This window comes from Pelobates fuscus, chromosome 9 (assembly GCF_036172605.1).
Source record: "Pelobates fuscus isolate aPelFus1 chromosome 9, aPelFus1.pri, whole genome shotgun sequence".
Classification (NCBI taxonomy): Eukaryota; Metazoa; Chordata; class Amphibia; order Anura; family Pelobatidae; genus Pelobates; species Pelobates fuscus.
This window is the reverse complement of record NC_086325.1, coordinates 80,511,598-80,531,652: the sequence shown is the minus strand read 5'-3', so window position 1 is coordinate 80,531,652 and position 20,055 is coordinate 80,511,598. Positions and strand designations below refer to the sequence as shown.

At 37.3% G+C, this 20,055-nt stretch overlaps 1 protein-coding gene across 1 annotated transcript in view; it reads left to right on the top strand.

Annotated features, from left to right (window-relative positions):
- Window positions 1–20,055, top strand: part of TENM1 (teneurin transmembrane protein 1) — a 642,971-nt gene that overhangs the window by 303,067 nt on the left and 319,849 nt on the right. Inside the window, exon 6 of the mRNA XM_063432113.1 lies at window positions 4,197–4,250. Within this exon, the coding sequence (XP_063288183.1) occupies window positions 4,197–4,250 (54 nt within the window). The remainder of the gene's footprint in view (window positions 1–4,196; window positions 4,251–20,055) is intronic.

Sequence of the window (20,055 nt, the reverse complement as noted above, 5' to 3'; positions counted from 1 at the left end):
AGAAACTATGTTCCAAAAGTGCTCATTAATTGAGAATCAACAAAGAATATAAAAAAGTAAGCAATTCAGAAATACCTCACTTCAAGCTAGATCAGATGACTTGGGAATGGAATATATTACTAAAAGGAGAATAAAAGGGAGCAAATGTGTGAGGTGTAGTAATAGAGAGCGTGTTTGTTCAAGCAGCATATCTAAGCATAATTTACAGATTACTTATTAGGGAACTAAATATAACTGATCAAGGGCCAGAGGCATTAGATTAGATAGTGACATGATGGCCATGGGCGTCCGCAGGACTTTTCCGGGGGTGGGGGGGAGGCATAATTGTAATGACATCCATGCTTGGTCACTTTTTGACAGTGTCATTAAAGGGAAGGGGCATAGTCATTATCACATAAAGCCAGGGTGAATAGTGTTTTCACAACTATGGTGTCAGGAATACATTTGTATTCCTGACACTATAATGTTCCTTTAAGCAAATTAAAGGAACATTTTGGTCACCATAACAACTTCATCTAAATGAAAATGCTATGATGCCAGGAAACCCCTGGGTACTCTCTTTCCTTTAAGGGGTTAAACAGCTCTCAAATGGTTCACCAAAGGCTTCCCCCACCTCCAGATCTCCAGGTCGCTCAGTGGTATTCGGCTTCTGAAACAGAGTGTGAGGAAGTGTAGATTGACATTAGGCATGTGTGCCGCTGATTGGCTAGAGTTGTCAGCTGACGCTCTAAGCCAATCGCTAGTTCCCGGTTCATAAAATGTTTTACTTTTTAATGAATGGGGAGCTACTGATTGGCTTAGAGTGCCAGCTGTACGCTGTAGCCAAGCAGCAGCACCACTACCAAGCGGAACTCTGTGCTTCCTGACACACAGTAAATAAAAGTGAACACATTAACACTGATATTTTTTTTACCTGGGGAGATGAGAAGGTCCAAAGTTTCCCTACCAGGCCCAGATACCAAAGCCTGATGTGATGTCCAGAATAAAGTGGAGGGTTCACTTAATTTTTCCCTTCTGCTCCAATCTCCTTTTCTTCTCCTTCATTTGGCACAGTCTTGTTTTTCTGCTACTTTCTGCTTCTTTTGTGCCCTTCTGCTCCTTTCTCTTTCTGATCCCTTTCTGCTCCTTGCAGACCCTTTCTGCTCCTTCTCCTACTTTACCTTTGTGCTCATTGTGGCCCCATTCTGCACTTTCTGCTCATTGCTGTCCCTTCCTGTTCCTTTCTGCTCTTTCTCCTACCTTTGCACTCCTTTACCTTAGTGCTCCTTCTGCCCTTCCAGCTCCTTGCTACCCTTTTCTGATCCTTCTCCTAGTTTACCTTTGTGCTCCTTCTGTCCCTTCCTGCTCATTGTTGCTCCTTTCTGCTCCTTCCTGCCCCTTTCTGCTCATTGCAGACCATTCCTTTTCCTTGCAGACCCTTCCTCCTTCTTGCTGCCCCTTCCTGCTCCTTGCTGCCCCTTCCTGCTCATTTCTGCTCCTCATCCTACTTTACCTTTGTGCTCATGCTGCCCCTTCCAGCACATTGCTGACCCTTTCTGCTCCTTGATGTCCCTTCCTGCTCATTTCTGTTCCTTCTCCTTTCTGTTTCTTCTCTTACTTTACTTTCCTGCTCCTTACTGACCCTTCCTGTAGGCTGTCTCCCCCATCCCTCACTTACCTGATCTGTAGGCTGCCATCCCATCCCTCACCTACCGGATCTATAGGCTGTCCCCCCCATCCCTCACTTACCTGATCTGTAGGTGGATCCCCCATCTCTACATCATCTGTAGGCTGCCCCTATCTCTCACTTACCTGATCTGTAGGCTGTACCACCCCCCATCCATCACTTACCTGATCTATAGGCTGTCTCCCTCCCCCATCCCTCACTTACCTGATCTGTAGGTCGATACCCCATCTCTAACTTACCTAATCTGTAGGCTGCCCCCATCTCTCACTTACCTGATTTGTAGGCTGTCACTGCAGTCTGGGAGTTGCTGACTACACTCTGTGCTGCTCCCCTGCGGATTCAGTCACGATAGAGAAGCAGGGATAAGATGTAACTTCTTATCTCTGCCTCTCTCCACACACAGCGCCACCTACTGGCCAGTTTATTCTGAATCTCAAAAGAAAAATATCGTCCACAAGCTGAAAATTCCAGGGGGGTCAAGCGCCCCCACTTGCCCTCTTCCCCACTCCTCCCCCCGTGGACACCCATGATGATGGCAGAAGTACAGAAGATATAGGAGGGATGAAAGAAGAACAGGAAAGAGGCAGTTAAATAGGGAAATAGTAGGGATGCCTATGGTCAAAAGGCAAACTGAAGCAGGAAAGCTGCAGAACATAAAGTGATGGGAACACTATAAAGGGACATAAAAATGTGCTGGTGGTACTTGATGTTTAAATGTCTTGATGTTTAAATGTCAAGCATGCACTCATAGTACCAATAAAGGGAGGGTATTGGGACTCACCTGTAACATGTTTAGAAGAAAAGAGCTATAGGTTTCTCATTTTCACCCATAATGAGAACTTTGCAATGGTAAAAATGTTTATTTAAAAAAAAACAAATGCATATTTATTCTAAGTTTGCCATGTTAGACTTGATTTAATAATATTGTTTGGATCAAAATAAGGAATTGAATCTCTGCACAAACAAATCTAATCTCTGCGCTTAATCCCATGTAATAATGTAAAACATTTACTAAAAGCAGCCTTTCAAAAGGTGTGGGCAGCACAGCTAAAAAGTCAAAAGGAGAAAAAAAACTATGCTTAAGACTTGCAAACTTTTTTAATAATGTAAACAATTAAACAACACAAAAATACTAAAAAAAAATCAACATTCATTAAAATCACAATTAAAATAAAATAGATACAATGTGATAAATGTTCAGTACACTATTAGTTATGGCCTTTAAATAATACACAGACTTAGTTCTGGGAGCTCCCATAACACCCACTGTTTGTAAAATCCCCTTAAAACCCCCGTCACCAGACAAAGCGAAGCCAGCAAACTGTACACAATTTTCCAAAAGTGATCAATGCTCCAGCTCATGCTGTGAGATTTTGCAAGCTTTATTAAACTATGGTATAAAGTACTGGAACTATGGGGATATAAATATGCGCTGTGAACTTTTTTATATTTAAATCTCTAATTATCAACATAATGTGCAGTGTAGAAGAAAGAGTGATAGCATAATGGGGAACATTACCATGTCCTATATTGGCATTGAATATATTACTCCTCATTCTTTTGAAACAAATAAAAAATAGATTAAGAGAATTAGTATAATCCACCATTGGCGGAAAAAAAAGCTCAAATGAGAATATATCCTGTTCCAAGGCTGAATTGATAGATGTTTTTTTTTTTTTTTTTAAAAAGGATGTGTACGTTTCCAAACATATAAAGCTGTTCACCGGCACCAGCACTACTGAAATACTTATTGGGCTGCTTATACTATACACAATGAGACAATCATATCCATGACTAGATATCTTGCATGTGCAAATATAGATTATATATGAAACAAGTACAAAAAGGCTGTTCTTGAAGATAATATATTGAAAATGAATTAGCAAATGATATACTTTTTTTTTACAATTTTTATTTGAATGTATGTTTTATTAAATCTTTGTAACTGTAAGAGGGACATTTCATTAACCAGCTTATGTGAGTTGCGTGAGTGGCCCACCCTTTTAGCCCACCCACCAACACCCTGCTTCACCGGACGCTGTGGTGGTTGAGCAATGAAAGCAAAAGATTAGCATAGGTTATGTGTTTTCTTAAAAGCTGCATTCTGTGAGTTTCCCTCCAACACCACCACTACCAAATACATGACACTTGGGAGGTATGAATGTTTTATGTCAATACTGTTCTGTAAAAAGGCCTATCATTTTTTATCAGCCCCAGGTCCAATGTGTATGTATGTGTTTAGCAATATACTAATTATATGCTTCAAATGTAATTGTTTCATAATATTAATTACAATTAATTAATTATTCTTTAGGGCAGATTCCTAGAAGAAAGTGGTCAGCAGGTACTTGCTATAGAGGTCCGTCTAGTATGTGTAATCACAAAACGTCAGACAAGTTTCTCTGATTTGACTATAAATTAATTTTAATATACATAGCTTCTGATGATTGTGTGATAATCACAATGTGATACATGTTTTCTTGTGTATTTTATCTTCCATTGAAGATAGCATTTTGTCCCATTACAACAGGTCAACGATGAGGATTCAAGGATATCAGCTGACCACGCTGGAACCAGGAAAAAGGTTAGAAAAAATCCTCAGAGTGTTTTCTTTCTTTATTTTTATTTATAGAATGTCTAGGAGATTTTATTCATGCCTTAAATATCAAGTATTTTCCAGATTCTATTGTTGGCATCTACAATTACTTTATTATATTTATTACTTATTGTACATACCACTTTTTGAGCCCAACAAACATTGGCATGAGCCATAGACCACCAATTATTGAGGTTCTGAGCTTATGAGCTCTTGATTGAATGTATAATTTATTATATGTAAAAAAAATACATTTTATTTGAATTAATGCGTTTATTAAGCTTGTTACTTGTTATACAACATTGGAATATATGTATTTTCTGCTAGCTTACAATTCTTCAATTTTTCAAGTGTACATGGAAATTATCTAAAATGTGATGTATGTGAAAGAATATTTAATGCGTATATTTTAATGAGGGGCAATTTGTAAAAGATAAAATGCATAGTAAAATGTTTCATTCACTATTAGCCTCTGTCTTTGGCTTTATGTTGGTCATTGTGCTGATTATAATAATCCTACAATTTACAGTATATGAAATGGAAAGAGTCATGATCACACACTGGCTATAGTTCTCTGTTTTACTCATGTTCAGTTTCAAGTTAATCTTGATTTGGCGAGTCGCCTGAATTTCTGAATTCTATATTCCATATAACTAAATCACAAAACAAATTAAACTGGAACTGAACGGCCATTTTGTTTCGTGATTCTGCGTTTCATCCATGACACCAAACAAAAGAGGATATATGGGAAAAAAATACTGATTGATGGTTATGAGACAGTGACTAAATGTTGATTGTATTTACATATCAAGTAAGAAGCGACCTATAGAGGGAAAAAAGGAGAAGCAATGATAAAATGAATTTATAATTTTATATATTACATATATGACTACACAATTTTACTCCTCTTCCTTTTCCTTCCTCTATTGCTTACTTCTTCTCACTTGATCTGTGAACCAAATGGCTCAAAAATGCACCTATCCCTATTCTGGAAAATATATACATTAACAAATATATATTCATAACAAATGCTTGTGCAATATTTGGTGTTATTAAAATATGCCTGACAGTCTATTATAACTCAAATCCTTTATTTTGATCTAAGGGTTTTCCCCACCACATTCACTCTTCTTTTTGCTTTGTTTTACATGTGTATTGTTGTGTTTTTTGTCTTGTTTTTTTTTTTTTTTCTCGGTTTGGATTTGGTGGGACAATATATCTGTGAGACTATCTTGCATATGACAGGTTGTAAAGTATAATAATAGAGATTGTAATATGGCCTTCAATTTATCTATATTTCCTATTTTGCACCACAGAGGCTGCCATTTTATGGCTGGGCTTGTTTTGACTTTATAATATGAGTTAGGCCATGACATAGTTGCCATGATAATTATACACAAATATATATGTTCACCACATGTTTCTTTTGGAACCCTCTCCCCTCTTTATATCCCCATGCCACCATGTATTTTACATAGACTTAACTTGTTACTCATATTATTACACTTGTTACAGGCCTTTTGTGCAAGTATTTGTATATTTTTTTACACTTACTATTTTACACCACTAGAAGTGCACATTCTGATGTCACTAAGTCAGGCAGAAAACAAGAAGAATCTCCAAGCACTCATGGAATTCAGGGCACCGGCAGGTTTGAATCAGAAAGGCAAAGCAACGTTTCAACATGCTTTACCAAGCTCAGGTTTATTGATCTAATTAACCTGCCTGTGACTTGAATGCCTGGAGATTTCTCCTGTTTTCTGTTAGTATTCTGGATTTGCTGGTCCTGCTTCAGTGCACCCGGATTTGAGTGAACTTACTTTTTTTGCTTCACTAAAGTATCTATTTAAATCTTTGTTGTATGTTTATTTCTACATGATTAAGGCTTGAGGCCAAAACGTTGTATTTATTCTTTTGTTCTCTGATCCAGATAAATCTTTTCTTCAATATACCAAATCGTGATGCCTATGGATTGCTACATTTTTTGTTTTCCCAAAATTCATCAAATTCATCCAAACATAAATGCCACATAGACAAACTCCAAATCGAGAGAAACAACTTTGTTCCCCACCATACACAAGTCTATTCTCTGTTGGCTATTACTCTGTTTGGCTGTCATGAAAACTATAGCTTTTAAAAAAAAGTTGTGTCACTTCTTGGATCTTGGCTAAGATTACAACGTTTTTTTGAATCTGGGCTTAAATAATGAAAAGTTGTAATAACTGTATAACTATAATAATTTATTTATTTCTATTGAATTTCCATATTCAATAAGTCAATGCATGGAATCATATTTAGGTTGATTTCATTGGAATCCAATTGACAAACAAAATATGGCAATTTTTAAATGTGTTGTATTTTGGTCCACTTCTGTGGTGTAATGTGAGTGGTTAAGTAGATATACTTACCTGATACCTCCTCCTCCTGCAGTGATGCTTCCATTTAAAGGCCACAAGACCATCCACAGATTTTCTCGTGCATGCACAATAAGATGACATGACCATCTGCTGAGCATTGTGTGAGAAGATACATGTGTACATCAGACAGCTGATGTGAAATAGAAAGATGTGGTGACAGAAGCTGTGCCCACAAAACTCAATCTTACTTGAGGAAAAGTTGTCCCTAATTGTCCCTTTTATATTTTTTAATTATTTTTTAACTTAAAATCTTTCTATGTTTATAAAAAGCTCAAAGTAACAGTGACATTTTAAACCCATATTTTGAATAGACCAAAAGTCACGTCAGCATTAATATGCTCAGTAATGTTCAGTGGGAATTTTCAATGAAGAAAGGAAAGACTTGCAGTTATGTTTTAAAATGTTATGTACATCTGATAAAAGAATTCCTACTGTCTACAACAAAATACAGTCTCTACCATCTACTTTTGCATGGAATGTGGGGCAGACAGACACAAACAGGTTGGGGAGTTCTGAGAAAACCCAGAGCTGGCTTGACAGAGGTTCCAAGTGGACTTCTTCGGATATCTGCTAGTGACCAACTGCAGACAGTGGTGAGGGTCAGCCTTCAATCTTAGATCTTCATAAGAAATCATAGCAATCACATTGCCATTAGCTCTTAGATGTCATTGTGGCATTGTGATATTAGGTCCATTGTATCATTAAGGCAGCAGAACTAGTGTATTTAACTCTTTGAATAATACTGCAGTACTCTTTTGTGTGGTACTGAAAAAAAAGAGAGGGAACTTTTGGGTTAAACCACCCCAAAAGTAACAAGAATCAGGAATCTCCTGGTACCATAACAACCTTATTTTGATGAAGTTGTTTTGGTGTTCATAGTGTTCCTTTAATAGTATTTGCGTTTCATAGTTAAAAGATGCCCATTTATAAATTGTTTGAGTGTAAGTAATATTAAGAATGATCAAGAGGGATTTATTTCTTTATTATTTTAGGTTTAGCACAGACAAATAATAATTTCGAACCCTTTCAACCACTGAACTAAGTCATGTGCCTGCGTGACAGTGATGGAAATCACGACAGAGTCTATTTTAAGTTCTTTCCTGCTATTTTATTGGCATAAATAGGGATTTGTCTTAGATGATTTGACATCAAATGCTTCAAATTATTAACCTTTTCATAACATGGATTTTCAGATACTCAGCAATCAATAGTGTAATTAAAATGGTTCTAGCGTAAGGGAACTACAGCTTCAAATTAATTAAATATATTCTCATTTAATTTACTTACATTGAAACCTGACTTCCAAACTTCGCATTCTAACTAAAAACATCAGAGTGAAAAGTGCCAGATGGTATTACACTCAGCATTTATCCTTTATCCCAATGTTAGAGTGATAAGAGATATCACTCCACAAGGGTTTATTAACTAAAGTAAGCATTTTAAATGAATTAAAAGTGAATATCAAATCAAAGGTCAAAATAGCCGTACTGGGGGCGGAGCCTAACTGCCTAGCGGACTCAAAAAACGACAACTGCCAACCGCAACCTATATCACGCGACCGGGAAGAGGCTGCTGCACCGGACGGTGCCTTCCCAGACTTTATCGCTAACGGAACGAGGTTTGCGGCCTACACGAGGAAGAGACTCGGAGAGATGGCCGCTCTCCGAACTCACCAACCACAGCTGGACACCTCAGGAAGCACTTTCCCCCCCGCCCACTGGACCGACGGGGGTTATCTCGGTTCACACTAGATCACCCCACCTACGGTACAGCCGGCAGACGACTAAGCCTGTGTGTGCCTGCCGTCCAGCGAACCTTTACAAAATGGCGGACACATTCATTATAAGTGACATGCGGCAGTCCAAGCCAAAAGGAAGCGCCACGCTGGATGGTATACTACAGCGCATCGACAAACTCTTTACACGATTCTTGGAGAAGCTGGAGGTACATGTGGTAGAAGCTAATGGGGAGAGGAGAAGCAAAGGCCTACAAGCGGAAGAGGGGTTAAGGGGGGCCCCACAGGGTATACAATCCCACCAAACCCCCACCTCAGATACCCATAACCCACCAAGGCAGGAAATCCCCTCGAACCCCCCACTACAGGGACAGAGGACAGGGACTTACATGAAGCGCATGACCACCCTGAGCCCCCTGTACATTACAGTGGACACTGACAATGGCCGTCCTAAAAGCCTTCCCAAGCCGAAGACCATCTGGAGTAAACCTCCTAGGCACCGACCACACCACCGACGAGTAGGCCGCCGCAGGCGGCGGTAGAACATTCAAGCTCCACACGGTGCCCGACAAAGGGACAACCCGGCCTCGCTGAGACACCGAGTTGGTGGATTGATGGTGCAGGCCTTCACAATGACCTGGGGCCGGCAGGCGTCCGCTACATACCCGTATCCTACTGCCCTAAGGGACGCTCTGCTAGCCGTGGGTGCCAACAGACCCCGAAGAGGCATCGGCTGACTTATATCTATTTGCCAAACAGACCGGACAAGACACTCCCAGTTGTAGGCCCTACGCACCCCACTGTGCGGCGGCACGCTTGACAAGCAGTGGGCTCTAACCAAACGGACAAACCTCAACTGTTACCTGATAACTGTAAATCTTAAGCGCACCACAACCACTGCCTAACACACCGGAGACTCAACCCAGTTTGTAAGGACTTCCTAACCGAGTAATGGAACTTAACATTGAGGCCTGCACATACTTACCACAAGCGGTTCCCGAGCCTGATACAGACACGGTGCGGCCTCAGCTCACGTGGTCATCTACACGTTCCCCACTCTCTGGACTTTCCCACGGATGGGTGACTCTCCTTAACTGCTTCAGATGTGCTGCTTTTACATGCTCACCCCGGGACTCAAGAGTCTATTTGCATGTTTTGATTTTAGATTTTTCTCATACTATAAGCATATTGGGTATAACATCGCACAAAAATTGATAGTTGATCACTTGCCTCTATGGAACTAATGCCCATCCAGTTAGGCCATGAGACACATCAGGAAGGGTATTTGTGCCCTAGACAGTGTGCTAGTTTATATGTTACTTAAAATACACGTTCATAGCCTGTACCGTAGGGCTGGAGCACGGATGCAGTAGACTCTCTGCACCTAGACATGTGCATCAGTTCAAAAGTAAAGACAAATAAGTCAATGGGACCTGATGGAATACACCCAAAGCTATTAAAAGAGCTTAGTGGTGTACTAGCAAAACCATTAACAGATTTATTTAACCAATCATTGTTAACAGGAGTAGTCCCAGAAGATTGGAAGTTAGCGAATGTTGTGCCCATTCACAAGAAAGGTAATAGGGAAGAGTCGGGCAACTATAGGCTAGTAAGCCTTACTTCAGTAGCGGGGAAAGTGATGGAAACCATGTTAAAGGATAGGATTGTTGAACATCTAAAAACACATGGATTTCAAGATCAGAGACAACATGGGTTTACTTCAGGGAGATCATGCCAAACTAATCTTATTGATTTTTTTGATTGGGTAACTAAAATTATAGATCAGGGTGGTGCAGTAGACATTGCTTACCTAGATTTCAGTAAGGCTTTTGACACTGTTGCACATAGAAGGCTTATCAATAAACTGCAATCTTTGAGTTTGGATTCCAATATTGTTGAATGGGTAAGGCAGTGGCTGAGTGACAGGCAACAGAGGGTTGTAGTCAATGGAGTATATTCGAAGCTTGGGCTTGTCACCAGTGGGGTACCTCAGGGATCTGTACTTGGACCCATTCTCTTTAATATTTTTATTAGTGATATTGCAGAAGGTCTTGATGGTAAGGTGTGTCTTTTTGCGGATGATACTAAGATATGTAACAGGGTTGATGTTCCAGGAGGCATAAGCCAAATGGCAAATGATTTAGGTAAACTAGAAAAATGGTCAGAGTTGTGGCAACTGACATTTAATGTGGATAAGTGCAAGATAATGCATCTTGGACGTAAAAACCCAAGGGCAGAGTACAGAATATTTGATAGAGTCCTAACCTCAACATCTGAGGAAAGGGATTTAGGGGTGATTATTTCTGAGGACTTAAAGGTAGGCAGACAATGTAATAGAGCAGCAGGAAATGCTAGCAGAATGCTTGGTTGTATAGGGAGAGGTATTAGCAGTAGAAAGAGGGAAGTGCTCATGCCATTGTATAGAACACTGGTGAGACCTCACTTGGAGTACTGTACACAGTACTGGAGACCATATCTTCAGAAGGATATTGATACCTTAGAGAGAGTTCAAAGAAGGGCTACTAAACTGGTTCATGGATTGCAGGATAAAACTTACCAGGAAAGGTTAAAGGATCTTAACATGTATAGCTTGGTGGAAAGACGAGACAGGGGGGATATGATAGAAACATTTAAATACATAAAGGGAATCAACACAGTAAAGGAGGAGACTATATTTAAAAGAAGAAAAACTACCACAACAAGAGGACATAGTCTTAAATTAGAGGGACAAAGGTTTAAAAATAATATCAGGAAGTATTAGTTTCCTGAGAGGGTAGTGGATGCATGGAATAGCCTTCCTGCTGAAGTGGTAGAGGTTAACACAGTAAAGGAGTTTAAGCATGCGTGGGATAGGCATAAGGCTATCCTAACTATAAGATAATGCCAGGGACTAATGAAAGTATTTAGAAAACTGGGCAGACTAGATGGGCCGAATGGTTCTTATCTGCCGTCACATTCTATGTTTCTATGTTTCTATCAGGGCTACTAGGTAGCCTACCTTATAATGTTATCTCCATATATAACGAGAGGCTGACCCACGCCTGAGTTTAAGCAATAAAAATGCCTAGTGTATAAGATGTTTTGTTATACCCACCTCCCGTTAAATACACAATTGAGACTACACAGCACTAGCTATAATGGAAAGATCACATTCGATTCTCTATGCCACTTTTCAGCTTGTTTATAAATTGTACTTGTTACATGACATACCAAAAACAAAAAATGAGGCATCAATATTCTGGAAATGTAAACAACATTGGTTTTCGTTGTACTGACCCTATTCTGTATACTACTCATGCATTTCCCTCTCTTTATTTTGTACCCATCACTTTTGCCTTTATAAAAGAAAGATTGACAAAAAAAAAATAGCCGTACTGGAAAAAAATCTCAGTCAGCTGTGCTTTCAATTCTGTTACTCTTTGAATTATTAATGAATTTAATTTATTAGTTAGTTATTAAATAACTGTTTTTTTCCAAACGTACTGATAATGTGTTTTTATCATCTGTATTTGAATTCGAAGACATGTAAAATATATTTATAGAAATTTTACTAAACACTCATATCTAGTGATGGAAAACTGGTTAATATACTTGGTCAACAATTTCAATTACATTTTTAAATTTAAAGGAAGCAAAATATGAACATAGAATAGAAAGAATATTAACTCACCAGAAATAAAAGTTGAATGGTACCAACCTTATGAGTCAATCAGGAATTTACTGCTTAATAAAATAGGAGGATACTGGCATCCAGAACAGATATACTCCACACATGTTTAATTTTTAAGTACAGAATTATAGTTCTTATAATTTGGATTTTATTTAAGAAAATAAGGTATCTGATAAGAACAGCACAGCAATCCTCATTTCTCAGCCTTGCGGCAAAGAGTCAATTCAAATTACCACTCTTTTCCAAGCTCCAGGAATTATTTCCATCACCGTTAAATAATAAGCTAGGATGGTGAATTAAAATCAGCTTAAGAAGTTAAAATACAATTCCACCTAACTAAGCAGGATTTCATATTTTTCACTATGTAATTGCTTTATGTTTGAAACAGAGGCAAAGAAATTAGAAATTAGGTTATTAATATAAGGCAGACAAGACTGTGTCTATTAAAGAATATTTATTAAAAATGTTTCTATGAAATGTTTGAGACTAACCTTTAGAGATCGTGATAGTATTAATTTTCCCAGATCTGAAATGTTTTCCTGGATAATTATCACAACAGCCTACAGGCAGAGTTACCTTAGATACAACAGCAATTTGAAGTATAGCAGGTATAATTACATAAATATGTGAAAGCCACCATATTTCTATAGATTGCTCTTCAAGGATGTCTAAAAATTCCCAGTGTAAACATTTTATCCATTTAAAAATTGTTTGAAAACTTACCTTAGATTCTCAGCTGACACTCTCAGTCTATGAGCCAGACATGCAGCTAATGAGCTAATAGAAGCTCCTTGCAGGACCTTCTGTTTGAAAAGAAGGTAGGGTATATTCTTACCCTATTTTTATAAAGCTATCTATCTGGTTCTTTACCATGTTTTCTATTTTTCAAAAAGTAAACCTTCCGTTCTATCCACCACCGTGAACAAACTCGATCTACAATGATTCTTTACTTTCTTCACTTCTTGTTAACTCCAGTGCAATCTTATCACACATTTGCTTTTCCTCCCGCTCCAATCTTCAACATTCAAAATATACATTTAAGTCTCATTCCTATCTTGTCACTCTCTTTCTTTAAGAAGCTTTGGATGTGTCCCCTGGACCTCTGCTGCCCACTCTACCCACAGTTCCATCAGGATAACTAAGAAAATCTTAAATATACCCTGTCTTTCTAATACATTCCATTAATTTTTGTTGTACCCTGTGGAATGCATGTTTAGTCTGTAACACTATGAAATCAATAACTCTAATATTATTATTTTCATTTATTAAGCAACAACAAATTCTGCAGTGCTGTACAATGGATGGACTAACAGACAAGTATTTTTAACCAGATGAGTTGTAAGCAAAGGAACATAGAGGGATGAGCACGCTGCTCAAATGAGGATACATGCTAGAGGGAGAGGGGTATGGTGACACAAAAGGCAAGGTCGGGTTGAAGAGTAGATTGCTATAATGGAAACAAAAGTTAGATACTCACTATAATAAAATGAAACAGTCAACAGTAACCCAAGTAAGGATTCCCAAGTCTTTCTACAGAATAAAATAGTGGAAAAAACACAAAATGGGATAACAGCGCCTATTGAGTACTAGATTAAGAAAATTTGACAACCCTTTGGTGCAATCTGTGAGATTAGACAATTGTTTTATGTGTGTATTCTACTCTCATATACTACACCAAAGGGCTGTCAAGTTATCTTTGTCCAGTACTTCAATAAGAGCAGTTATCCCATTTTAGGTTGCTAAAATAATTTTCGCTGAGGGCTTAGGGCATCTTTCATTTTTATTTTGGATGACAGTTGCAGAAGAGAAAGCAAGGTGCTGGTAGGGAAAGCTATTAACAGTTTGATTGATATGCTGTAATTAACCAATTAACCAATCTAATTAACCAATCTAACAACTCTAAATATCTATCTATTTATCTATCTATCTGTCTGTCGAGCTATGTATTTATCTCATCCTCCTTTGCCTATATCTTTGAACTGTTGTTATATTCTGTCAAATTACTTGTTGTAATATACCAATTCTATAATTGTAAAGCACCGCACAATACTTTGGTGGATAATAATACTAATAATTATAATAATAATAATTGTCAAACTGTTCAACAATTTACTTACACTGGTCAAGCACCAGGGACCTCTAGCACCATAGCCACTATAGTAGCTGTAGTGGGCATAGTGTGTGGAATGTTCCACTATCTAACCGTAACCGTAATCCATTGCACAAAATGTGTGGGTTCCTAGAGTGTCCCATTAATTCTGTCTTCATATTTATGCATCATTTTCTTGAGCATTTTAATTTAGTGAATCCTTATGTATATAATGCCTTATCAAAATGAAAATATGCATTATTATTTTTAAAGTTTTTAAAGTTACTTTGATGTCTTTTTTTCCCCTATAAATTAATTCCTTTTATATTTATCATTATTTACAGAAAATTATTGGTCAGTTCAGTGCATTTTTTATCATCTTTAACCACTACAACACTAGCTTTACCATAGGTGGCATGGTATTGTATGCTTATCACACACAATGTACCATTTTAGATCTTTTTAATTAGTTTTTATTCCTAGTAGTGTTTCTCAAAGACTTAACAGAAAAAGAGTTTCCGCCATGATACTTTAAATCTGCTCTTCTTTATGCTCTCAATTTATAAAATGCTGCTCACAGGAAAGGAAACTATAATTAGTTTATATAATTTAATCTTCTTTCATAAAATATAGCCTTTAAAGTGACTAAGACACCTGCAGTTGTCTATACAAAAATTGCTTGAAAAATAAATGGTACTACATTCATCAAACCAAGCTAGAGTAAATTTGGCTCTAAATATCATGTGAAGATCTGATACATTTTGGTGTTGAGGTGGCGAATAAGAAATTGCATCACAATGTTAAACCCTTGTTGATAATTAGTCGTCAAAAATTAAAAAGGCTGCTTTCACAATGGTGATTTGCCACAGAAAATTAATCACCACCCAACATTCTACTGAACATATAATAGAAAATGGATGCTTGCACAACCCGATGATTCTAAAAACATTTGTGACATCAGAAAATTGGAGCATAGAAAAAAAAATGCAATGACACTCATCAATCATTTGTCAATAGATCCAGATTCATATATGTAATTACTAAAGAGAAAACAAAAAAATCCCAAAACCTTTCACTCACAGAGGTTCAAATAACTATCTTTATAAAACTATCAGTTTCAGGAGCACACATGATTCAAGGGTAATCATTAGCATCAGCATCCTGAATGGTTGGTGATTCATTAAGAATGTTTGAAAAACACTATTCTCAAGTCATGTCAGGGAACCATAACTTAATCTCAATGAATTTCCTATGGAACCTGGAGATCATGGATACTATCTTCCTTAAGGAGTTAAACATTTATGAATTGTTTAACCCCAAAGTTTTCAGATGGCACCCATCAGCAACACCCCTCGCTGTCCTCATTGATCCTTTACTATAATGCAGAAGTCTTTGAATGAGTGCCATACATAAATGTTGAAAGCAATGTGGCCCATGCACTCAAGGTACAAAAAGGTAGCAGATTTATTTGGAATGTCAGAACATAAACGGCAACATTTCAACCTCCAACTAGGTCTTTATCAGCTTAATAAAAATCTCATTAGAGGCTGAAACATTGCTGTTTATGTTCTGACTCTCCAAATGTATCTGCTACCTTCTTGTACCTTGAGTGCATTGATCACATTGTTTCTACATTTATATATGGGGTTTGCCAGCCTCAGGTCCAGCTGTGCACCTGGTTTCATTTGTTAGATGAGTGTGGATTCTTACCTTCCTCATTACAACTTGGAATAAGTACCAGTGATATGCTGAGATGATCAGCTGACACTATAAAGCATATCACTAACTACATAAGAAAGGTAAGTACCTAAGTTTAGGCTGAACAGCAAATCCGATGATGGACTTACTGTTCATTTGAGGGACAATCTGATAATGTCCCTGATAGCAGGACACCAGAAAACAAACCCTGCAGGATTTCCTAATACTCATAAAATCCACAAAAAAGGATTTATTTAAAAACCTAATACTAACATTAAAATGAAAACAAATAACAAAATAAAGAAATATTGAATAGAATTAAATTTTTGGTATCTGATAGACTATATATAGATAACGGAATTCAAATGTCTTATTATCACGAATCACATAATTAGCTGTTTTCATATCACAGTTAATTTTCAACAGTCACCTAGAGACAAAAAGAAAAATTGAAAAAATAAAAACTGTTTATGTTTAAAGCAGTGTTTTTCCATAATTAGATTAATAGATTAGATAGAGGGGTCATCATAATGAGATGGGTCAGGATAAAAAACAACATTTTTAGAGAAATAAGTTTATCATATTAGTTGAAAATAGGTGTTTTGTGTTAAACTAATTATATGCCTGGAAGTGGTATATTTTGTAACATTCCATTATGATTAATGGAGGTGGTGCAGAGATCCTAGAGCCAAAAAGGTGAACTTTGTTATTACAATACTTCAGTGATAAGGACACATTAAAAGTAATAATGCACTTGCCTAAAAAACAATATTAGTCTGCTAGTAAAACAGATCTAAAAAAAGTTTAGAAATGTATAATTTCGCAGTGTTTCTGACTATGGGAACATTTATACCCATATTGTACTGTTTGTAGCGTCTGGTAGGATTGTTTATTTTAAGTTAATCCATGTGCATGCTTGATAACTGTGGAAAAGTCTTACAGGCTCCACATTTTTATAAATATGGCCCCAACATTTATAAAAGCCTGATTTGGCTACCTCTAAATGTGCAAAGATGATGAGAAACCTAAAATACTGGACCAGCCAATGATGAAGCAAAATTCCTCACTAAGGGGCTGGATTGCAATGAAACAAACAAACCAGGTCTAAAAAACTCCACTCATATTCTAACAGCACCATAGCTTCTACAATAAGATGTACTGGTGATAATTCTTAGGTGTCGTGTTTTGTTAATTCGAGTAACTGATGTTGTAAATCATGTTGGCTTTTGCTCCTGTACAATCAAGAGGTAGAAAAAAAGATGACGAAGAAGTAGAGTTCCACAAGTATCACAATGTAGGGTGAAGGAAAAAAATTGTTTATTGGAGATCAAAAGAGGACAAAAAAAGATACCATGTTTCAGCCTAGAGGCATTAGTCATGATAGAGGCCTCTCGACTGAAACGTTATATATTTTGTTGTCCTTTTTTTGATCTCCAATAAATCATTTTTTACCTTCACCCTACATTGTGACGCCTGTGGAACTCCAGCTCTTGTTGTTCCTGGTGGGCTGCGGACCCCCTCCACAGAGCTCCTATGTAAACTTACGTGTGGGCAGCACTCCTTTGACTATATGTGGAAAAAAGATGATTGATGGTTAGGACAGCTGCTAAATATTGATTTTATTCATAGATCAAGTGACAACTGACCAACAGAGTGAAAGAGGGAGACACTGTAAAACAAGTTATAAGTTCAAGCAGGATTCTTTCAGACACTTTGACTACAGTTATGAAGGTGACAGACCAATACTATGTGTTTTACCCTTGCTGTCCCTATGTGGAAATGGGAAATAGCCTGGGTCAGTGAATCTAGTGTGAAACAAGGTTTAGCTTGAGTGGGTACTTGAGCATAGGTATGTGAAACAACTTTGAGTGGGAGATAAGAAATTGTAATTTTGCCATTGATATAGTGGAGGGATCTGAGTGTCATATCCCTATCATGTCTATTGTTTTAACCAGGCAAATAAAAACACTGCCATTCTGCAGGACTGGCAATGTTTACATTAGAAGGTTTAATGCTTCTTGTGGTTGTCACTCTGACAGCCCCAGAGCCCCTTTCGTTGAAAGTCAATTTAAACTTGGCTTTTAATCAGATGTTCTCATAACCTCAGATGGTGTCCTGGTCTCCTATCGGAAAGTATTAGATTGCATGATGTCATCAAGATTGATGATCTCAGCCTAGGTGGCATGGTGACCACAGAGAGATCAATGCGTTGTTGGAGAAAAGGTAAGTAAACTACCATTTTAACTTTTGTATGGGGGGAGGTTGAGCAAGGCAGTCACCTAAATGTTCACTAGGATACTATAGTGTTAGGAATACACTTTTATACTCCTAATGATATAGTGTTCCTTTAAGTGTTAACATAAATAAAATCTCCATGAATCAACCAAGTGCTTGTATACAGGCTAATGTATACAGGCTAATACAGGCGACAGCTTTCACTGCCAAATGTTAGGCAAAGGATGGGGGCTAATGTTGCTCACCAATAAAGCAAAGTTTGGGATCACTTTTAGTGGTAGTGGTAGTAACAACTGCCTAGTACTTTCTTGTTCTGCTTCTTCCCCCATTAATACAAACTTGAGGTATCATTGCAGATGCTATTTCATCCCAGCACTAGTGGGGAGTAAAACCACTGACTATAAAGGAGAGAAAGTTACAAAAAACCTCAAGACCGTAACAGAATATGAAATAAAGGATCAGATTTCATGCTGCAGTAAAAAATTAGTATTTATATTAATTTGTCCTTGTGTGCTGCAGTATGTGGGGAGAATTACTAGACCATTGCAGAAAAGAATAGTGGAACATGTATATAATAGAAGAAAAGGATTAAGTAATCTTTTCCGTATTTAAATATTGGAGTTAGACATTTAGATGATCTGCCTCTTAATTGGAGTTACAATTTAGGAAAATAAATAAAAGTGTTTTCTTTTTAATTTTTATGTTTGTTATTATTCCAATTATTATTTTTCTTCTTATGTTTTAGTTTCAATAGTAGTGATTTCTTAAGGTTCTGGTTAGACTTTTAGTCGATCTGCCCCAGGATCATTAATTAAAAACTTTTTTTAGGGATATTTTTTTAATTTTTTAATTTTGAAAAGTAAAATATTTGCTCAGGGGATTACAACAATACTACATTTTAAGAAAAAGTTAACATTACATATAAAATTGGATACTCTTGTTTATGATTATTGTGCTCTGCTTGATTTTTAAATTTTTTAAAATTTTTTTATATTCTTTTCCTGTCTGTGTTTTCTTATGTTCTTATAAACTTTGTAATACATTTTGTTTCATACATAGAAGGTAACTATATGTTGTTTTTAATTGATATGATATTAAGCGAGGTCACACATGTGAATAGGATATGAATTGGGACTATGATAAATTGATTGGAAACATTTTAAGCATCTAATAGAAGGACTCCTGAAACAGAGGATATATGTGCCGTATACACTTGATAAAGCTCCAGAAGGAGGGGTGAAATGCACGTTGCAACCTGGAACGTACACAGGAACGGTAGGAGAAAGATTATACAACCAACTCCGGAGTTTGGTTTATTGTGGACAGATGATTGAGATCTGAAAATAATAACTTTAGTGTGTTTTGGAAATTTAAGTGGTGATATGTAAATGCCAACTTTGTGCACACAAATTGTCTGTTTTTAATAATTAAATATATGCAAGTTTTCTTTGGGTGTATATCTACTAAATAGTCAGGAGGTTTTGGGAAGGGGGCAGTGGAATGTCCCTTTTACTCTGTGGTGCACACATTTAAACACACTGTGCACTGTGTGTAGTGTAGTCAAATACAGTAACATAACAGAAATATTAACTCCACCAAGCAGCAACCTATATTTCAACACAAACCTGAAGCAGATGTTGCGCTTTTTAGAAAGGGGGAGCAAAAGCAGCAGCAGTACCTTTCTGAACTGCTACCATCCTCAAGCAGAGCAGTGAAGATTTTGAGGATAGAACCAGTTATTGACAAAGGCAGGTTGCAGAGAGTCAGATGAACTTGTCGTAATCCCAGGAAACTGTCCACCAGCCCAGAAAGCAATTGAAACAAGAGTTGTGCTTCAGAAATCATCAAAGTTGATCTGTCTGAACATTCTTTGTCTTTACTCGGATGAGGAGAAATGTGTGTGACCTGCTTTCTATCTGATTGCCTAGTTGGTTAATCCTGTTTTTCAC